The sequence below is a fragment of the Podarcis tiliguerta genome, assembly GCF_965153285.1.
Source record: "Podarcis tiliguerta genome assembly, chromosome: 10".
In the NCBI taxonomy this organism is placed as follows: Eukaryota; Metazoa; Chordata; class Lepidosauria; order Squamata; family Lacertidae; genus Podarcis; species Podarcis tiliguerta.
This window is the reverse complement of record NC_139543.1, coordinates 41,569,165-41,589,646: the sequence shown is the minus strand read 5'-3', so window position 1 is coordinate 41,589,646 and position 20,482 is coordinate 41,569,165. Positions and strand designations below refer to the sequence as shown.

At 44.0% G+C, this 20,482-nt stretch overlaps 1 protein-coding gene across 11 annotated transcripts; it reads left to right on the top strand.

Moving 5' to 3' along the window:
- The first annotated feature begins 2,268 nt into the window (after positions 1–2,268).
- Positions 2,269–18,542, top strand: PDE6H (phosphodiesterase 6H). 11 transcript variants are annotated; one of them, XR_014502283.1, is made up of 6 exons: positions 2,269–2,582; positions 4,743–4,765; positions 12,320–12,500; positions 13,978–14,018; positions 14,144–15,558; positions 15,615–18,542. XR_014502283.1 is itself a non-coding variant. In XM_083400184.1 (5 exons), the coding sequence occupies exons 3-5, from the start codon at positions 12,358–12,360 to the stop codon at positions 14,218–14,220; spliced, it is 261 nt and encodes an 86-aa protein (XP_083256310.1). In that variant the 5' UTR covers positions 2,336–2,582; positions 4,188–4,357; positions 12,320–12,357; the 3' UTR covers positions 14,221–18,542. The 11 variants fall into 11 exon arrangements, 7 of the variants coding, with proteins under 7 accessions (XP_083256310.1, XP_083256308.1, XP_083256307.1 ...); XR_014502285.1 differs by having other exon boundaries at positions 2,348–2,419; XM_083400184.1 differs by lacking the exon at positions 4,743–4,765 and adding an exon at positions 4,188–4,357 and having other exon boundaries at positions 2,336–2,582; positions 14,144–18,542.
- Positions 18,543–20,482: the final 1,940 nt, after the last annotated feature.

Here is a 20,482-nt window from a genome sequence, read left to right as displayed (position 1 = left end):
GATAGGGTCAGGAGAGAAAAGGGAATTGTCCCCCATCCCCTTTAGAATTCACTATCTGAAGAGGGAATGATGGCCAAAGCTTAAACGGATCTCAAACCTGATTAAGCAAATCAATGGACAATCATTCTGTCAACGGCCGTTCACCATGACAGCTAAATGGAATCTTTATGTAATTATCAGGTGCTGGAAGTAAACAATACGAGGCATTCATGATCTTCATATCCTGCTTAAGAGCTTCCAAATGTGTGTGGCTTGTTGATTTTGGAACAAAATGGTGGACTGGAGCAGGGTTGGGAAACTGTGGTCCTCCCATATGTTGTTGGGCTGCAACTCCCATTATCCCTGAGCATTGGCCATCCTGGATGGAACTGATGGGAATTTTTAATGGGAGTTGATGGAAGCACCACACTGGTGAAGGCTGTGTTACAGTACTTTTATGTACCATTCTTCTCCTTCATTTCTAGTGTTGTTTATTATTATAGATAACGAAGGGTTTTAATTAAAGATCGGAAGAAGCAAAAATGCTATAACAGATGGCTACTGTCAAAACCAGCAATTAGCAGAGGGAACATCTAGTTCTTCCAGCCTTTCCATGACATATAGTACAACTTACCCCATGATGTGATGTCACAACGTACCAAATTTCCCCCTCCCCTCCTTGCTGTCATCAGTTATTCAGAGCAGGGATGGGGAAACCCATCATGTCACAACACAAGGCAACAGGGCCAACTCAAGACATTTTGGCACCTGAGGTGAACCACAAGATGTTGCCCCCACCACCAGGGAAGAAGGATTGAGTGAAGAACTACATCAGGAGCAAGGGGCAATCAAATCAACTTTCCCAAAAGGTTGGAATGGGAATCAAAGACCATTGTGAGAGGGAAAGGGAGCCACTCTGAATCATGCTGGGTGCAGAGCCTAGGTAAAAGGTAAAGGTAAATGACCCCTGGATGGTTAAGTCCCGTCAAAGGTGACTATGGGCTTGCAGCGCTCATCTCTCTTTCAGGCCAAGGGAACTGGTGTTTGTCCACAGACAACTTTCCAGGTCATGTGGCCAGCATGACTAAACCACTTCTGGCTCAACGGAACACTGTGACAGAAGCCAGAGCGCATGGAAACGCCGTTTACCTTCCCACCACAGCGGTACCTATTTATCTACTTGCACTGGCGTGCTTTCGAACTGCTAGGTTGGCAGGAGCTGGGACAGAACAATGGGAGCTTGCTCTATCACGGGGATTCGAACCGTCGACCTTCTGATCAGCAAGCCCAAAAGGCTCAGTGGTTTAGACCACAGCGCCACCCGCATCCCATGCAAGTAGAGCCTAGAAGACCCCAGAGGACAGCCCCTGCCATTTCCTCCCTGGGGTGGGAGTAGACCAGCAGCATCCCCTATTCACTGAGAAGCATCTGCAGAGGCAGCATTGGGAGTTGGGGTGCTGCCAAGAAGAACGCAGATCTGACTTCCAAGGAATGTGCAGCAGTGGTGGCAGCAGCAGAAGAAGCATTCCTTGGAGGTTGCGTATGCTGCCTCTGTCAATTCTGCTGCTTGTAGAGATTGTCTTACCTTGCCTCATGGGTGAACCAACCCTTCAATGGTTGACCTTGCTTATGAAAGGTGGGGGGGGGAGGGAAATGCCCAGCTGCCATTTTCAGGGGCATTGCACATGTGGGATCTTGCCTAGTTTGGTCCTTAGCTAGGAAGAAGAATGAGACTCAATAGGGGGTCGTGAGTAGAAGACCAGCTGTCCCTTTTATTGCGCAATCATGGTTAGTTGCACTCATGATTTTATCAGGGAGGTTATATGCAAATCCACTTTCCATACTGTTTGCAACTGCAAAAGTTTCGAGGTGTGGGCATACCGCATCATTTCCAATTGGTTCATGCCCTGTAACTTCCTGCTGAAATATTGTAACTTTTTATGCCACAAATGCTCCTGGATTCACGTCCGACTTTTGTTACTCTATAGGGCAAGGGTGCCCCCCACCTGACGCCAAGAATTCAGTTACATTGGGGAAGCATTGCAGAACAACTAATAAAGCAGAATAGTGTGTGGGCCATCCAGTATAAATCTACCCATAATGCACAATCATTATATCAATTATATGTTGTAGAATACACTTGCCAAAACACAATACCCACCAGGGGTGCCAACTTGAATAAAATATTGGGGGGGCAGGTAAGCCCCGCTTTGCATAATCGATCACAAGACGTCGGGGGTGGGGAGAAAAACAAATGAAAATCCATCTCTTTACTCTGCCCTTTGGCAGTTAAGACAGGATGTTTTGTGGGACTCGCCTCTATTGCTCAATTTGTTCTGTTCCGGCTGGAACAGTTTAAACTTGTTTTTAAAACTGTAACTGTTCTGTCTGTCTTGATATTTGTGTGTACTGCTGCTGTAGCCAGCCTTGCGGTGAAAAGGTGGGTAAGGAATCTCATAAAGAAATAAGGAAATGGTAAAAGATGCCACAAAAGATGCGTGAGGCATGTTAAAAAGAGAGGAGAGAGCAAGTACCGCATAAAAAGGGGGCAGTGGCAAGAAGCAACCCTTTGCGTGGCTGCCGAGACAGATGGAAATTCAGAGGTGAGCAGACATGTGGGTGGAGTGGCGGCGGCAGCAGATGCAACAAGCCTGCTGCTGAATCTGTGCATGGTTCCTCCAGCTGGCTGCAGCCAACGCTTATCATGTCATGTGCAACATGAATAATCTCAAGGTCCCAGGCACTGTGCGGAGGAGATTTCATCCCTGAGGGATGTGTGTGTATATATGTATTGGCATTCACACACAAAAGGAAGGCACATGGCCTTACAAACTACAATCTCTTTTCTCTATAATTGTCTTTTTTTTAAAAAAAAAAATGTCCTGCTCATATGCCTTTAATAGCAACACGGGGTGGGGTGGGGGTAGACTGCTGTTTTATCACGGGTGTATTTTGCAACCCTATTTTGAGAGTCCCATGGACTGCAAGAAGATCAAACACATCCATTCTTAAGGAAATCAGCCCTGAGTGCTCACTGGAAGGACAGCTCCTGAAGCTGAGGCTCCAATACTTTGGCCACCTCATGAGAAGAGAAGACTCCCTGGAAAAGACCCTGATGCTGGGAAAGATGGAGGGCACAAGGAGAAGGGGACGACAGAGGACGGGATGGTTAGACAGTGTTCTCGAAGCTACAAGCATGAGTCTGACCAAACTGCGGGTGGCAGTGGAAGACAGGAGTGCCTGGCGTGCTCTGGTCCATGGGGTCACGAAGAGTCGGACACGACTGAACGACTAAACAACAACAACATTCTGCAACCTGTTACTGACTGTGGGCTTGTCCACACTTCCACTTGTCTTATGCCTAGAAAGCTTTTTGTGCACAGGTTTGAGTGATTTTCTGTTTGCCCCTCCACTTTCCACACGCTTTAGCGCTGCATCAATCCGCAGAAAACCCCATTGATATTTGCTGCTATTCTGCTGTAAAGATTTTCATGGGGGGAAGTGGTGGGACAAGCAGAAGTCTGGATGAACCCACGATTATAGTGCATCAGTGGTGGGTTTCTTCTGCATCATTAGTTGTTCTGTGGTGATTCCACAACACTACCACGTTAATGCTGTCTAGTGGGGCTACAGCGCAACAAAAGGAGGACAAAAGAAACCCAGAACCTTTGTGGTATAATAAGTTACAGGAGTTCAGCAGGAAGTTACAGGATATGCACTGATTGGGAATGAAGCAGTGTGACTGCTTTTCAGGTGCAAGCAGTATTGAAAGTGGGATTGTATGTGACCACCCCAATAGCATCATGAGCAGAAATAATCATGAATGTGCAATAAAAAGGACACATCCTTATTGTTCTGCACTCATCATGATTTGTACTCATGATGCTGTCAAGGTGGTCATAGGCAATCCTACTTCATACACCTCTGTGGGGAATTCCACAAATCAAGGCCTGCCACTACAGACTGGGCCCATTGGGCCATAGAACACCCTGCTGGCATTCTGGTGGGATCGCCCCATTTGATCTACGTCAAGGGGAGATCCCTGCACCCAGGATCAACCCTGAAGGAGTAATCAATCAGCAAGCAGGCAGGTTGATTTAGGATGCATACCCAATGCCTATGCCAATATCCACTACATCTGTAATCAATGAAGTTGTGGCCAATTTTAATCCCAGATTATTGTTTTGTCATCATTTTTGCTATAGCAGAACCTCCACCCGGGTTACCGGACCAGTGTGCTTGGATGTAGAAAAACCCTCTCCTAAAATGTCATAATCTGCACTTCTGAGGGTGGTGAAACACTTCTCTTGTGATCTTAACACCTGAGAGCATCTGTAGTGATGGAAGTGGTCTTTCAGATAGTCAGGACCTAAGTTGTGTAAGGCTTTAAAGACCAATATGAGCACCTTGAACTAGGCCCAGAAACAAACTGGAAACTAATTATTGTAGTTACTGCTGCCAAGTAAACAGGCACACTCCTCAGACTTGGAGCCACATGTTATTATGTAACTGGAAGATATTAGACAGAAAATGTACAGTGAATACTATCAAACAGGAGAAGTGTGAGTCTCCCTAAAGGATCTTAACAATGTGGTGTTGAATTGAAAAGTACCCCTTTTGTTGTTTTGTTCCTAATCATTTGGCCCAGGGCTTCCCCTATTCTGGCACTGTTGAAAAAGCTTTAATTTCATACAACAGCTTCTGCATTTATGTGAGAGCCTCCCCCTATGTATCTGATTCCCCCTTTTCTTTTCTTTTTTCAGATAAAGTGAGAATTTCAGGGCAGGTGAGAAACGTCCAGTCAGTGCCAGACAATCTCATCCCCTTCCTCTGAGGAATGTCTTCTCATGCTTGTCGTATTCTAGTACAGCTCCCCCAAAATGCACTCTAAAGTAAATCTGGGATCAACACTCTCAGAAAGATGTCCACTCCTCCTCCTCCTCTGAGGCATGACACATTGTCATTGGTGCCATTTGACAGTGAAGTCACCTGGTGGATTAGGACACCCTGGAGTATTTCTGGAGGGTGCTTTGCCTTTCAGAGAGATTTTTCTCATCAAGAGGGTGGGAATTAACTTCATGGTTTCCAAGAGGAGCTCACAACACTGTAAGTTTTCATTTTTTAAAAAAATCTGCATTTTGTAGACAGTGAAGCAGGGAAGAGAGAAAGGAGTTCTTGTGGACTGTGCTTTGAAATTAGAAAAAAGCATGGATTGAAACCCAGGAGGACTCGTTTAAACTTCCCTTTTCTTTTATCTTTTTTTAATCTGAAGGGCTCTTAACACCAGCAGTAAAGGTTATATAATTTGCCTTATGATTATGTGACTTTTTCAAGATGAATGCAATAAATCTTTCATTGGACTCAGTGATATAGGTAGTCAGTTGGACATCCAGGCAAGTTTTATTCTGCTAGTCACTTTTACCGTAGTATTTTTCTTGATAGCGTTTTGGCTTACCCGTTGGCAGTTGCAAACTTCATGGGACTCTATACTTAGCTGAGTTGGTTTGCAGAATTGTCTGAACTGGTTGGAAGAATGTAATTAAAGAGCTGATTTATCAAGGGTGCATGGTGGGTGTCCGGTGTGGTCTTTGAAGAACTTTAAAGTGTTGATGCCTTGAGATTGTATCAGGAAGATGGAAGGGTGGCAAAGTGGGGCTTTATGAAAACCAGTGGGTGTTTTGCCATTGACATCTATTGGAGCAGGGTTTCACCTGATTCCTAAAATATTCAACCAATTACAAGGAGCTGCCAACATTTCTTCCTTCACAATATGATGTCTGCTGCCTGTACATTCTTATTATCAGCGAGCTAGTGGCTGGGAAAAGATGTGTAATGAAAATGTATGGTAATTGCATTCAGACATTTAGAGAGAGTGTGTGTGTATATAGTGTAGGGTGTAGGCATGTGATTCCCCCTTTTAAAGCATTTCTCCTTTGGCTTGAGAAGAATAAAATATCTGGTCATCAGCAGATGTTGGAAATAACGGATTTTGGGCAATCAGTCTCCCACAAAAACCAAACTGGAATAGCATGATTTCTCAATACTGTACAACCATAATTATGTCTGAATCTCGATTAAGAAGATTCTAGGTAGCAAATGGCTAGAGTGATATCACAGGTGCAATACTTATGAATGGCTTCTTTTGGAGCTCCTGACTACTAGTGTGTACATGCTTCCTATTTACTCTGCATCCATTGCACCCCTACTGCTAGCTTAGGAAGCTGTGTTCACCCGACATTAGCCACAATCTATATTTATCTCGTATTGATCCTGTCGTTTCTTGTGGAACACTGCATTTTTATGTGCTTATCCCCAAACCAGCTTCAATCTGAATTGAGAAAAAGAATGGCTTAGCTGTGTTCTAAGGCAGTGATGGGTCCACAGCCTACCATTCTGAGGACAACCACAAAGGGCCCAGTGTATGATGAGTTTGGGATCGCACTTGAAAGTACACCAGGTTTGAGTAGTTAGTGATACTTGGTCTTCGCATGGCCCAGCGTGTGATATTCTTGCCAGACATGGATCTGGGATATGAGATGTTTCCAGGGTGATAAATCAAAAGGGATCAGAGCAGCCCACGTAGAGTTTTGTATCTGGCCCTGCTGTAAAGAACATCAGCCGGAGAATCTATTTTGCCTTTCCTAAAGGATCAGAGATAAATGCCGTGAAAGGGAGGGATTAGGAAGAAGCAATTTGCCATTTGTGCACAAGCCCTCCTACAAGACGTTCACAAAGGGAGGAGGGGGAAGATTAACCTGGATACTAACCCGGAGGTGGGTTGCCATCTGACAGCATCAGGATAAGAGCATTACTGTGGACAAGATTGCATTAGGTAAAATTAACCATCTGACGACGTACGCAACGTCTTTACACAATGGATTAACTCTTCGACTGAAATAGGGACCTGTCAGAGCCAATTAGAAAGCGCCGAGTTTGACGTTGAAGTAGGGAGAGAAATGAAGGTTGGAGGAAAAAAGGACAGGCAATTGCACAGCACTTTTCAAGGCATATTACACTGCTGACACCTGCACTGGTTCGCTCATCCCAGGACTGTTTTTCCAATAACAACAGGCAATATTAGTGGCGGAATTGCTGTCTTACATTATCTGAGAGGTAAGTACCCAAGGGATTTAAAGGAGTCCTTGAAAGGCATCAATCCAAAAGTTGAAACGTGAATTGAGGGGTTCAGTCGCAGGCACTTGATACAGTACAGTGATGGTGGAAGACCAGGATCAATGGCTTGGGATGAAGAAATCGTTGTGTGCTACCCAACTTGAATTCTGCAGAGAAACTTACTCAGAAGCTCTGAAGGGCATTGGTGCAGAACGGAGTGGGGCATTTCTGCCGTTGGTGGGAAAGGATTGCTAGCCCCTTTTCCCCGCTGGTCTGTTACTGACAGCAGGTAAAAGAAGTGGACCATTGTATTTTTTTTCCCCCTGACTAGATGAGATGCATGCATTGATGACAGGGTGGTGGTGAAGAAATAGGAAGGATCATTTGTGGCCACTGCTAGATCCCCTTTCTCTATATTCCTTTTAATATTGAGCCAGGTGAGAACTCAGTTTACAGTAACTCTTCTTGACTACAGGCAGCACATCTCTTTGTCAGCTACAGTACCCTTGCTCTGAAATGGAAGCAACATTTTATGAATCCTTCAGGTGGTACCTTCCTGCCCCTTTGCTTTCTAAAAGGAGAAGCAGAGAAACTGCGGACAATCTGTTTGGAAATAGCATTGGGAACCTAGGAAGCTCCCTCCTAACGAGTCAGATCATTGGTCCAGCTAGCTCAGAACCATCTACTTATGGAATGGCAGGGGGGCTCTTGCATCCCAGACAGAGCTCTCTCCGAGCCCTATAGATGCTGGGGATTGAATCTGAGTCCTTCTGCACGCAGAGCAGGTGCCCTGCCGCTAAGCTCCAGCCCTTCCCCATTGCTTTATGATTCCTTTCTATACCTCACAATCCCCAGCTCCCTTAACAAGCTACATCTTCCAGGGTTCTTTGGGGATCTCATATGCTGTATATGCACAGTGTGTACATACATGCATGGACATTGTCTTGCTGTGTGCATCTTAATGCCTTTCTAAATTTGTGGGTTCAAGTTTCTTTCCCTGAAAATTTCCTGATGTTTTGTTCACTCAGGGGTACATCCCGCGTTTTCAATGAAACTCAATCCAGGCTTCTCAAGAGCATCCTGTCAGCTGTTTATTTAAATAGGTTTTCCAGCCAAATGTTCCTCTTGCTGGAATTGTTTACCACAATGACTGTTAAAGTATGTAATTTGTAACCATGGATGTAGTTTGGGCATATGCAATCTCTGAAAGCAGCAGAATCAGTATACAGCATAAAAACCCTAAGAACAGAGTGCCCCCCCCATCCTTTGTCACTTCTTTAAATAACACACACACACACACACGTCCTTAAGATGCTACAGGTCTGTTCGTGCTAAAGCAAACTGGCAGAGGTCCATTGGCTTCAGCAAAGAATCTGATCCCAGAATGGGATTTGGCTGTGCCCCAAATTTCCTTGATCAAATTGTTTAGACTTTCCTCTTGAACTTCCTAGCTCTCAAAAAATGGAAATAAAGCATTTTTCCTAACTCAACACAACATGAAGAAAGTCTAGGAGCTTACTGGAAAACATGCCAGTTGGTTTAATGTACTACACCTAGCAGAGCAATCCCACGCAGAAAACCACCATCAGTTCTGAGGAGCTTACTCCAGAGTAAGAGTGAGTCCCATTGAACTGAATTGGACTTACTCCCAAGTAAACAGACTTAGGAATGGGCAGCTAGTCATTAGCTATGTCCAAATGCATAATGTAACTCCTAATATGGCTTGCAGGTCTATGGTGATAGAAGACATGAACTGAAATTATTTGCAGATTTCTCACTTTGGTCTGATCACAGCATTTGGCAGAACCACGAGCAACTACAAATCTTCCAATGTTAAATATTTATCGACTATACAACATACATTAAAGTGGCATGAAAAGAAGCAGATTGTTCGTTTATGAAGTTATTACAAGTTGCTCCTCTTGAGCAATGCGATTGCTGAAGCGTCTTTGGAATCTCATAAACAAGCTGCATATAATTATTAGCAACAACGAACCATAATACATTTGTTAAGCAATTCTGTCTTGTTCTTCATTTCAAGAGCAGATCCCAGCCTTTTACATACAGTACATTGTTGGAATAAAAAGTCTTAGCCACCATTTCAGAAATGTTTTTGAGGGCTCTTTGTTCTTCAGGTAATAGTTGTTTTCTTTGTGAAAATTCTACCTGCTAGAGACATAAAAATATCCCACTGCTGTGGAGAGAGATATGAGGAGATATTAGCAGGCTGCGCCAAGGAGATACAGTATGGTGCTCTGACATAAAGAGATTAAGCACCAGCTCTTATGTCTGAACTAATTTTGTCCTCTGACATCAGGGATCAGCTTGAGAACAAGCCATGAGAGAAGTCTAGAATGGGAGTTGCATAATGCTTATGCGGAGCAGAAGGGACAAACATGTGACTTCACATGTGTGTGAGGGAGAAAGAAGAAAGGACAAAACCTTTCCCTTTGGCACTTAAGCATAGAGGCCATTTTGACTGGGAAGGTGGCATTGGCCTAATGGGCAATGAAAGCACCCAATAACTGGTTTTTGGTTTTTGGTTTTGGCAGTGTGTGAGCTAGGGTGGACAAAATCTCTCAGGTTTTTTAACCTCAAGCTTCCCAATTTTCCTAACTTAAGTTCTGTTTTCTGCATTTCTCCATCCGTTTACAGCTGGCATCCCCAAACTCGGCCCTCCAGATGTTTTGGGACTACAACTCCCATCATGCCTAGCTAACAGGACCAGTGGCCAGGGATGATAGGAATTGTAGTCCCAAAACATCTGGAGGGCCGAGTTTGGGGGTGCCTGGTTTATAGTGTATGCAGTTATTTATTTATTTTGCCTCATGAATAGCCATCAGCATTTCAGTGTGCCTTTCTCTCAAAATAAGACAGTTTGTTATGCAGTTTTGTCTGTTATGCATATTTTTTTGCAAACCATTTCCCAAATATATGCAGCTTTGTACACGTTATTTGGTTGGAGAAATTGCACTGAGAAATTAGGAGAAGTGAGAATGTCGAAGGACAGCTGCATTTTCTAGAGAAGCGGACACGGAGCAATGGATCCAAACTACAAAAAAGAAGATTCCACCTAAACATTAGGAAGAACTTCCTGACAGTAAGAGCTGTTCGACAGTGGAATTTGCTGCCAAGGAGTGTGGTGGAGTCTCCTTCTTTGGAGGTCTTTAAGCAGAGGCTTGACAACCATATGTCAGGAGTGCTCTGATGGTGTTTCCTGCTTGGCAGGGGGTTGGACTCGATGGCCCTTGTGGTCTCTTCCAACTCTATGATTCTAGTTTGCATATTGTTTCAGGAAGTGTTGATTCAAACTGAATTCCTTCTGCCTCCATTATGTTGAGAATAACCCCACAGATGACACAGCAGTGGACCTGCTACTTCAGCCAACAGAAAGTCCTTTTCGTCAAAATTGGTACATTGGTTCACAACCAATGGATAGGGAGTCATAAGCGGACAGCACCTTAGCCATTTTTTGTCTTGTTTAGGATTTTTAAAGAAAATATGAAAGATTGGATGAAGGGACCAGATGTGAAGCACTCCTTCTCCCTTAGGAGATGTATGGAAGATGAAATGTCAGCAGTGGAACCTTAATCATCCTTGCGTGAAAAGCTGCGCATTGCAAAATTCCTGCTTTCTTTCAGAAGTTCAGAAGCCCTGCCCTTTTTTGCCCCATTTTTGATCACACTAGTTCTCAGAAAGGAGCAGGCAGAAGAAGGGGCTAAGGGGGTTCTGGGTTGAAAAAGTTGAAGACTTTAGCTTCAGTCTAGCCTATGGAGGTCCAAATCCTATTTCAGCAGTATGTTCACCAGGCTGCCTTGCGTGAGCTGAGAACAGTGGCAGACCTACATTTTGGGGGCCCTGGAGGTTGAACTGTCATGGGGGCCCCTTCGCAACCAGCAACGAGGTCTGGCTAACCACTGCTATCTTCTTCAAATGGCCTGTTTCATGACAGATCACCACACTTTTACAACATCTGTAACTTCAGGATTGTTGAAATATATACTATGCAACAAAAAAATTAATCTGAGTCGTGCGACTCAAATTGGGTGTATTAGACCCCAAAATTTTAATCAATGTGGACTAAAGCTGCTTCTGGGGCCCCTCTGGGTTCAGGGGCCCTGAAGTTTAATCTTTATTAGTTTCATAGTAGATCTGCCCTGGCTTAGAGATTGGATATACACAGGCAAACACACACACACACACACACACACAACTTCCATCATTGCTGACCTTTGACTATCCTGGCTGGTGCTGATGGAAGTTAGAGTCCGAACAACATCAAGAGGCTGAAAGGTTCCCCTTCCCTGCTATGTAGGAACTAGAGCACACTTAACTGTAACTGCTGTAACTGCAAGTGCTGCCCTAGGACTTGCCAATTGGAAGGTCGGTGGTTTGAATCCCCGCGACGGGGTGAGCTCCCGTTGCTCGGTCCCTGCTCCTGCCAACCTAGCAGTTCGAAAGCATGTCAAAGTGCAAGTAGATAAATAGGTACCGCTCCAGCAGGAAGGTAAATGGTGTTTCCGTGCGCTGCTCTGGTTCGCCAGAAGTGGTTTAGTCATGCTGGCCACATGACCTGGAAGCTGCACGCCGGCTCCCTCGGCCAATAAAGCGAGATGAGCGCCACAACCCCAGAGTCGGTCATGACTGGACCTAATGGTCAGGGGTCCCTTTACCTTTAACTGCAAGTGCTAGGCACAGAAGTAAATACTTAAGGGAGGAACATAAGCAATTGTCTTCTATCAAGTCAGATTATTTGCCCATTTACCCCTATATTGTTTTCTCTGCGTGGCAACAGGTCTCCAAGATCTCAAGTAGGGGTTTTCACATCACTTATTATCAGCTTCTTCTTCTTTTACTTGAAATTGAACATGGGATCTTCTGAATGCAAACTGTATGTTTTATCACTGAGCCGTGTTCCGCCCCCCCCCCCCACACAAATGATGGCTCCTAATCTTTCAGCTGGCCACTATTAATGCAGCTGAATGGGCAGGTGTAAGGTTTTTCTCTGTGCTATGAAAATCTTCTCCTGCGCATCACACTGACATTCCCGCCCACCCTCCAGCCAACCAGTCCCTGATCAGTTAACAACAATGGTCTTAATGCCAAACTTCAATCGCTCCTATTGCTTTAAAGTAGGGGTCTAGGTTTTCCAACTCTAATGGCAACAAGGGTTGTAAATTGTAAGTACCCCCTTTTTTTTCATTAACTGTGTTTATTTGTGTTCCAGAGATCTGAAGCAGCAGAGTGCCTCACAGGAGGTGAAGAATGACTGAGAACGCAGCAGCGCCTGCCACCCTCAATGCCACAGAGACAACTGGACCTACCACGCCTCGCAAGGGGCCTCCCAAGTTCAAGCAACGGCAGACACGGCAGTTCAAGAGCAAGCCCCCCAAAAAAGGAGTAAAAGGGTAAGAGTAGTAATTCATTCGCTCACAAATGTGCTTTTAAGATTCTGCATTACCAAACTGCAACTATTAGGGTGTAACAGGGCAGGGGGCAGGCCTTATTTATTCCTCTTTCACCACTGCCTCCATTTCCCTCTTCCTTCCTTGGTTGTTTCCCTTGCGTCAATATCTAGATTGTAAGCCCCTTGGGACAGCGGCCTCTTTTCTCATTCTGAATAACGCATCATGTGCATAAAGGCTGAGGAACCTTTGTCCTTCCTGGTGTTCCTGAACTACAACTTCCATCAGCCCTTACCCAATGATCAAGGGTGATGGGAGTTGTAGTACAACAGCTTACTGGAGGGCCACACTTTTCCCATTCCCGATGTAAATGAATGATGGTACAGTATGTTGTGCTTCAGGCCATAGACTGAGGTGTGGCAGGTATCTTGACTTAACCTGCATAATGCTATAGTCCTAAACATAAATATTGGGGAATAAGCCCCATTGAACACAGTGGTACTTACCTATGAATAAACGTATGTAGGACTGCATTATAAATGGAGCTGGGCTCTGTAGTTGTTTGTAATAGTCTTGTCTTGGTTAGATCATGCAAGGAGACAGAGGACAGAGGAAAGGCCTTATGGGGATAGCTTGATATGGTTTATACTATAGGACCTTTGCTGATGGGCCCTATCAGGGTATTTTACAACAGAAAATACATGAGTAATGCACTGGGGTGATATTGAAGGTGCTGGACCAATGGGGAGGAGTCCTGGGCATACAGTCGATTCCATTATATGGCCTTAGATTACTCACTGATATACTTTTCATATGTTGTGGCCGTCTGGTTTCGGAATCTATCTTGCTAGTTAAATACAGTCTATTTTATGGTGGGATGGTGAATCCGTGGCCCTCCAGATGTATCTAAGCCAGGGTACACTTCCTATTCTTGGCTTTCTTATGAGACAACATGATGAGATTGTTTAGCTTAGATTTGATGGCCTGCTGATGAACAGAAGCGCTGTGACTATATGCTTAGGGAGCAACAGTACAAGCATGTTATCACCCATATTTCCTAGGATATTGTTTCTATATTTTGGTTTGACTTGGTTCTCTTCTGTGTGAATAGATGCCCCTGCGTGGCAAGCCAACATTGGAATCAGCATGAGTGGCATGAGTGAGAGGCTCAAAACACTCTGAAAATTGCAGGGTTTTTTGGTGCCTCTTTGTAAGGAACAAATTGATCATATTTAAAGACATTTGTCCCATCTGTTTGTACATAGTAACAAGACCAAGCCAAACAAGACCAAGCCAAATGCAGAAGCTTGCTAATGGGGGAGAGAATATCCAGGCAGTACAACTTGATCTTGCAGCAGAAAACACACACAAAATCAGCTGTTCCCTTGCATGTTCTCTTTGGTTAGGAAAAATATATCTATTCATAAATACACAAACATATGCTTGCAACTCAAACTCTCTTCTGTTGCTTTTTCCATAGTTTTGGAGATGACATCCCAGGAATGGAGGGCCTTGGAACAGGTAACTGATAGGCAATATTGCTCTGTTATTCCCTGTGCTATTTTCCTCCACCCCAAGCCATCTTAAACGAGCTTTTCCATCTTGATCTATGTAGGCATAATAAGCTTTCTCTCTCTTTCTTGCAGATATTACCGTGATTTGCCCTTGGGAAGCTTTCAGCCATCTGGAGCTTCACGAGTTGGCACAGTTTGGTATCATCTAATCTACCAGAATCCCTGCTTTTGACCGGAGCTCTGAAACAGTCTATCACCTGTGATACTTATTTCCACTCCTTCTTCAAAAATTCTGACATTTAACAAAACAGATGGCTTTGTGGGGTCAGTTTTGAGCAACTTTCTTCTTAGATTTACTTTGCAAGAAAGGGTGTTAAAAATATATCCAACTGGCTCATCAGCTAAGAAGTTGGAATGGTTCTAAATGTTTTCGTGTAAAATATATTGTGTTCTTTTTCTCCCTAAAATTCTCTTTCTATGTACCATCTAGGATTTATCTGTATATATACATAAAACCCCCTTACCTATATGTTTTCACCTCATCTTGGATAAGTTATGAGTCTGTGTGCTTGCATATGCAATCCTAGAAGTCTTTGAAGTGTCGCTCATTGTTCAAATCTGCTCCCACGGCTCTCCTGCGCATCCATGAAAATGATCACAAACTTTGAATTGCATTCCCACATAATGAGTATCCAAAATGATGTGTAGGGATGTTTCTAAACATTCCATAACCATAAGCAGGATACCCAGAGAGTTGCAAAAATAATTACCCATTGTGCCAGGAAAAGACTTTGGAGCCTGCTAAGTTCCATAGGCAGTAACACCACAGAAGCCATAAAAAGCAAGGGCTTGATAACACTGTAGACATTTTCTTAATTACAGGTTTATCAATGTAGCTGTTAGATTCCTGTTGCTCTAATGAAAGTTCCCGTTGCTCTAATAAAAGTACATTAAAAGCATGGTATTTATATCCTATCACACTTTTTCATTCCTCGTGAGTAAAGTCTTAGTGAAATCAGTTGCGGAGATTTCCTTTTCTTGCTCTGTCCAAGCTGAAAAGCACTCTCGTTTATTATTGTCACATGGCTGAGGTATGGCAAAGTCTCCCAAGCAGAGGTGGCTGGTGCCCAACTGGACTCTTAGGGTAGAAGGCAGGGAGGCCAATGATAGGCACAACAAGAGCCAATGACAGGCAAAGTCAACTAATTCTAGTTTTGTCACCACCACCCTCTGTGCTGAGTTCTACAAGGTCAAAACTGAGACTATGGAGGAGGAAGCTTATAGCCAGGAATAACTCCTGGACTAGTTTTAAGTAAGAAGGCAGGGAGGTGGGAGGCTGCCTGAGAGCAGACTAAGGTTGAGGGGGCAATGCCCTATTTGCCCCAATGGACCAGCCACCGTGGCTCCCAAGTGAAGCTTGAGCTTCTAATAAAACTCAACCTGGCTCCAGAAATTTCATTTACACATGGCTGTATACCTCATGGGTCGATTTAGATGGAAAGTTTTAGTTAGGAAAAGTAACAGCCTTCTTTGTAATATCCAGTCCAGTTGTCTTTTGTGGTGTTTGACTGCAGGATAAGATGAATTTTCATTTGAAACCAAGGTTGTTTATGCACTCCCATTTGCCCTTCATCCAGGGTGCTCCCACCACTGCTTTAGGAAGTGGTGTCCATATGGTGTTGGCAACAATCCATATCTATCCTGAATCTGTCTTGTTGCTGCTTACAAAATTCTGCATTTTGATGCATTTCCCCCCAAAACCATCTTCAATCCAAACTGAGAGGGGGGAAATTGACTTAGCTGTGTTTTAAATTGGCAATATATACACAGCCTGACTTATCATTGAGATCTAGGCACCAAATCACAAAACTTACCTCTAAAAGCTGCTTCATAAATTACATACTATCTGCATGAGTGTGCTTTATTTTAGAGGATAACTCTATATGCATCCCATGATTTGCAAGCGCTGCTCAAGAATCTGTTTTACCACATGCATACAGCAGAACATAGAAGCTTGCATGATTCTCAAAATAAATGTCAATGGTGTCTCCCTACCCTGCCTTACACCAATATATACCCAAATCAGGAAAACACCCTATATGAAGCCGCTATGCTGCCACAACTTAATGGAGATCCTGATACTCATGTGACTATAGGACATGCATTTGTAGGTAGCAGAATGATTCATTTTTGTAGCTTTCCACACCACTCCTGCCTTGCGGTCTTACAGCCCCAGGTGATGGTGGCAATGATTATTTACTATCCTGTCCGCATTCATTCAGCCCATTTGGAATGGCTGTAAAAACTCTAGGCTGAAGTTTTACCCCCATTTAATCCAAGACAAGTTAATAGTGAGGTCGGTGGATTAAGTGATTTATACTGTTTGATATTCAGAATGGAGGATGTTACTTCATAAACATTATTCATCTGAGCTCCACTCACCATCTCCTACTATTGGGAAACTTATTTTTCCCCACATGCTGCTGCTGCTTTTGACTTGTATTGCTTAGATTTGTTTAGTGTGATCTCTATGAGCCCGCATTTTTACTTGAAAGCATCGGTTTGTGCATATAGTGTGATGAACTCAGAACAACACACTCACTGGCCACAGTGGCATGATGATAGTGTTGCATGCCAGCCCAATTTCTGAGCAGTGCAAGATTCCAGGGGTTCCAGGCACTTACGCAGGGTTTGTGTTTCCTTTTGGAAATGAGGCACAGTGGAGATTGTGGTGTCTTTATGATATATGGTTTATATTCAGATCTATACAGCCTGAGTCTACAATGGAGGGGTTCACAGCATCAACACCCCAAAAAGGTCTTGTTTCTCCCATAGCCGCTGCCTTGGAGTCAAACAGAAATCAAACATCATGATCTCTGGCCAGTTTGTTGCTTTTCTTCTAGGTTATATCACACACATTATCTACTCTAAACTCTGACTCTATCTCTTGAGGGAGGGGGCACTAGCCATTAGCCGTCTCGCACCAAGCCCCTTAATCCCTCTTAATGGCTCATCACCCAGGCTGTCACCTCATGAGAAGGTAACTTGGCTTGATTAGATTTTAACACTTGCTGGATCCAGGGATTAATGGGGGGGGGGGTCTGGCACCCACAAACACCATCAAAGCTTTGAAGCTCAAATGTAAGCCTCACCTCTTCTGCCTAAAGGGAAAATTATTAGGAAGCTAGCAACAGTGCTGATTCTAGAAGGTAGAGGTTAGCTATATAAATAGGAAAGGTATTACACAGCATGCAATTCTGAGAAAGAATAGGATTTGTTCAATTATCACTGATTCTAATAAAGGACACAGTAATAACAATTTCATGCAGAGTTGCAGCCTGTCGCAACCTGGTGTCCTCCGGATGTTGCTGGACCTGCTGACTGGGCCTGATGGGAGTTGCAGTCCAACAGCATCTTTGAGCACCAGAGGTTGGGGAAAGCTTTTAGCAACATCTTGATTCTGCATATCCTTGAGATCCTCACAGTAATTTTATTTAGGTTTTAAAAAGTGACTTTTTATTTTGTCTTCAGCTGTATTCTGCCTGATCTAGTTTCCTCTCTCTCTCTTTCAAACATAATACATTTGCAGGTTTAGGATTACTGTCAAAAATTCCTTTTCCTAATTTAGCACTCAGAAAATAATCTGATTCCAGCATCTAGCACAGCTCGGAGCACATTTCCCCTGGGACCATACTACTTCCAATTCCAGGTAGGAGGGGTCACATTCTTTAGTGTTCTTCGGTGTAAAAAATACTCTTGTGTACGAGGAATCTAGTAGCTACTGTACATTTGATTTTGCTTTAGGGTTAACAAGTGGGATTTGTGCGGTGTGGAAGTACTCCTGTTTAGATTTCTGCTTACTCCATTCCACACCCTCTGAGCATGTTCAGTTCTCCTTGGGCTGTTCTGGAGACCCCTCCCACCAGCTCCCCCCCCCCAAAAAAGTTGTTAATCTTGGAACTGGCATCTATTTCTTGTGCATGAAAGATACTGTTTTGACTGCATGACAACTGGCAGTCAGAGGAATGAGTTTGCTGTTGGTATATATGACTAATAAATATTAATGCAGTGCCAGTTAAAACATGTTTCATAATTCCAGATTATTACATTCCCTTGCATTGGCCTAAATTGGGGTATTCTGCCTACCAATGTTTCCTGACTGAAATTCATTTATTGGTTGGGATTGTTGGAACTGTATCTTTGTCCATTGCTTTTTTGTACAACAAAGAAAACCCAGGTATTTTGAAAAACCACCACTACGTTTTATTATACATTGCAACCATACAGGAACATGTGTGTGTTTATACACATAAGATTATAAACACAGGGAAACACATACATATGCTTCCTAGGAGCTTTTCTTGAGATTCCTTTCTTCTGCAGTGCTAATCATCAAAACTGAAAGGTAACATTTTACATATAAAAATATTAATAAATGTCCAAATGTCATAGTACATATTTCCCAACATATGTATGTCCTTGTTCTTTTACTATAAAATATGAAAATGCAATAAAAATGGTTTTAAACATATCTGGGTATTGCTTGGATTTGATTATTCTTAAAGCTTACTCTAATTACATGCTCCTCTGCTTTAACTTCCTCATTTGGGATGGCCAGGGGTGGAGTGGGGGGGGGGTGAAGGGTAGGCTTACATATTGTTGTGGTTTCAGTATGGATTTGCCCCTTCTGCCCTTGCTTCCAATGAGGGCTGGATCTAGACAAATCAATAAAGCATTTCAGTAAAATGCATTGTAAACTTCAAAGTGGGGAATCACGTTGGTGAAAGACAGAACTCCACAGCGCCATCTGGTGTCGCAGTGTTATAATGCATATAAAACACTTTCTTTACTAATGTGGCTGAGGTCTCCTGGGCTGTGTGCACATTAGGGTGGGCCACTGTTTCGGTGTGTTCATTTCTGTACCTTTGTCCATGCATGAACACATGCAATGTTATGCCTCCCAAATCAACCTTGATGTTTCCATCAAGGTGCTAGACAGGATGCATTCACACTGTGTGTTGTTGTTCCCTTCCCTCAGTTAGTACTTTCCTGATCTCTGTAAATTCTGGAAATTGAAGATCCATAATGAGCATGCATGCACATATTTGTGCGTGTGTACACACCGCTTTCTAAAAAAATGTGGAACTATTTTTGCAATTAAACTTTTTCAATTTACCAGATTCACACAAAACAGCAGTCTTTTTTAAAAAAAAACAACAACAGATTTCTGTTTCCATTTCCAAGAGATTAGAGGAGAGGCCTTCTTTGTCTCAGGATCTCACAGATCAAGTACTGTAACTGAAAATTGGTCACTTCTCTATAAGCTGTATAATCAACAGGATGCATCATCCCCCCCCCCTCCGCCACACACACACACACACACTCCACGCCTTTGCTAAGCAGGTGTCTGCAGCTGCTCTCACTTGCTTTTAGAAAGCTGTGCTGGCTGTATCACTTGAGCTGCTGGAGCTAAATCTAGCTGGAAAGTGAACACACACATTTCCTTTAATACAATATTTTGAATATACCAGAGTTGCATAAAAGGCCAGCAACAAAATTAAAGAATACGGGTGGTGCTGTGGGTAAAACCCTCAGTGCCTAGGACTTGCCGATCGTATGGTCGGCGGTTCGAATCCCCGCAGCGGGGTGAGCTCCCGTCTTCGGTCCCAGCTCCTGCCCACCTAGCAGCTCGAAAGCACCCCTAAGTGCAAGTAGATAAATAGGTACCGCTTTCTAGCGGGAAGGTAAACAGCGTTTCCGTGTGCTGCGCTGGTGCTGGCTCGCCAGAGCAGCTTCATCATACTGGCCATGTGACCCGGAAGTTAACTTTTCTTCACAGGTATGCGGGCGCTGCTACGTTAAGGTCGCTGTTAAAGGGCCGGAAAGGAATTTCCCTGCATTGGCAGGTTTCGCCTTTCCCGGAGCAAAACGTCCGCCCAGGCCTTGGGCGGAATCCTTTAGTCCATCTTCCTCTTTGCGGCGGCGATACCAGGGTTCCCCGTTAAAGGGGTTTCTGAAGGGAGGCTTTGACCATACGCCAAAAGGACGTCATTGCTCACCCCTGCGGCGGCGGCGTAACGGGGGCGGCTATCTCTGCTTGAACATATGTTCTCCAGAGCCAGCCCATCCCCCCCCCACACACACACTGGATAACCCTGATGCTCCCTAGGTCCCCGGCTGGGGACTGGGGAGGGAGAACGCCCAATGCCTGAGCCAAGGTCTACCCACATTTGAAATTTAATAAAGTTGTGGCCAATTTAATCCCATAGCACATTGTCTTGAGTCGTTATTCCACATGACTGGGGGGACCGCTCGGGATCTGGGGACTCCGCCTGTTCACGCAAACAGGATCTGTTCTGGAGCCCCGTTCGCATCCTGAAGTAAACGTAAGACGCGACTGCGCATCTGTGCATGCGTGGGTCGCGTTTAGCCACTTTCGCGCATGCGCATGACGTAATATTGAGCGTCTGC

What these genes read in the sequence shown, in the direction of transcription:
- PDE6H (XM_083400184.1), top strand. Translation starts at nt 12,358, where the DNA reads ATGACTGAGAACGCAGCAGCGCCTGCCACCCTCAATGCCACAGAGACA. An exon ending in CCCAAAAAAGGAGTAAAAGG is followed by an intron (nt 12,501 to 13,977) that starts GTAAGAGTAGTA and finishes CTTTTTCCATAG; the next exon opens with TTTTGGAGATGACATCCCAG. An exon ending in AATGGAGGGCCTTGGAACAG is followed by an intron (nt 14,019 to 14,143) that starts GTAACTGATAGG and finishes TCTTTCTTGCAG; the next exon opens with ATATTACCGTGATTTGCCCT.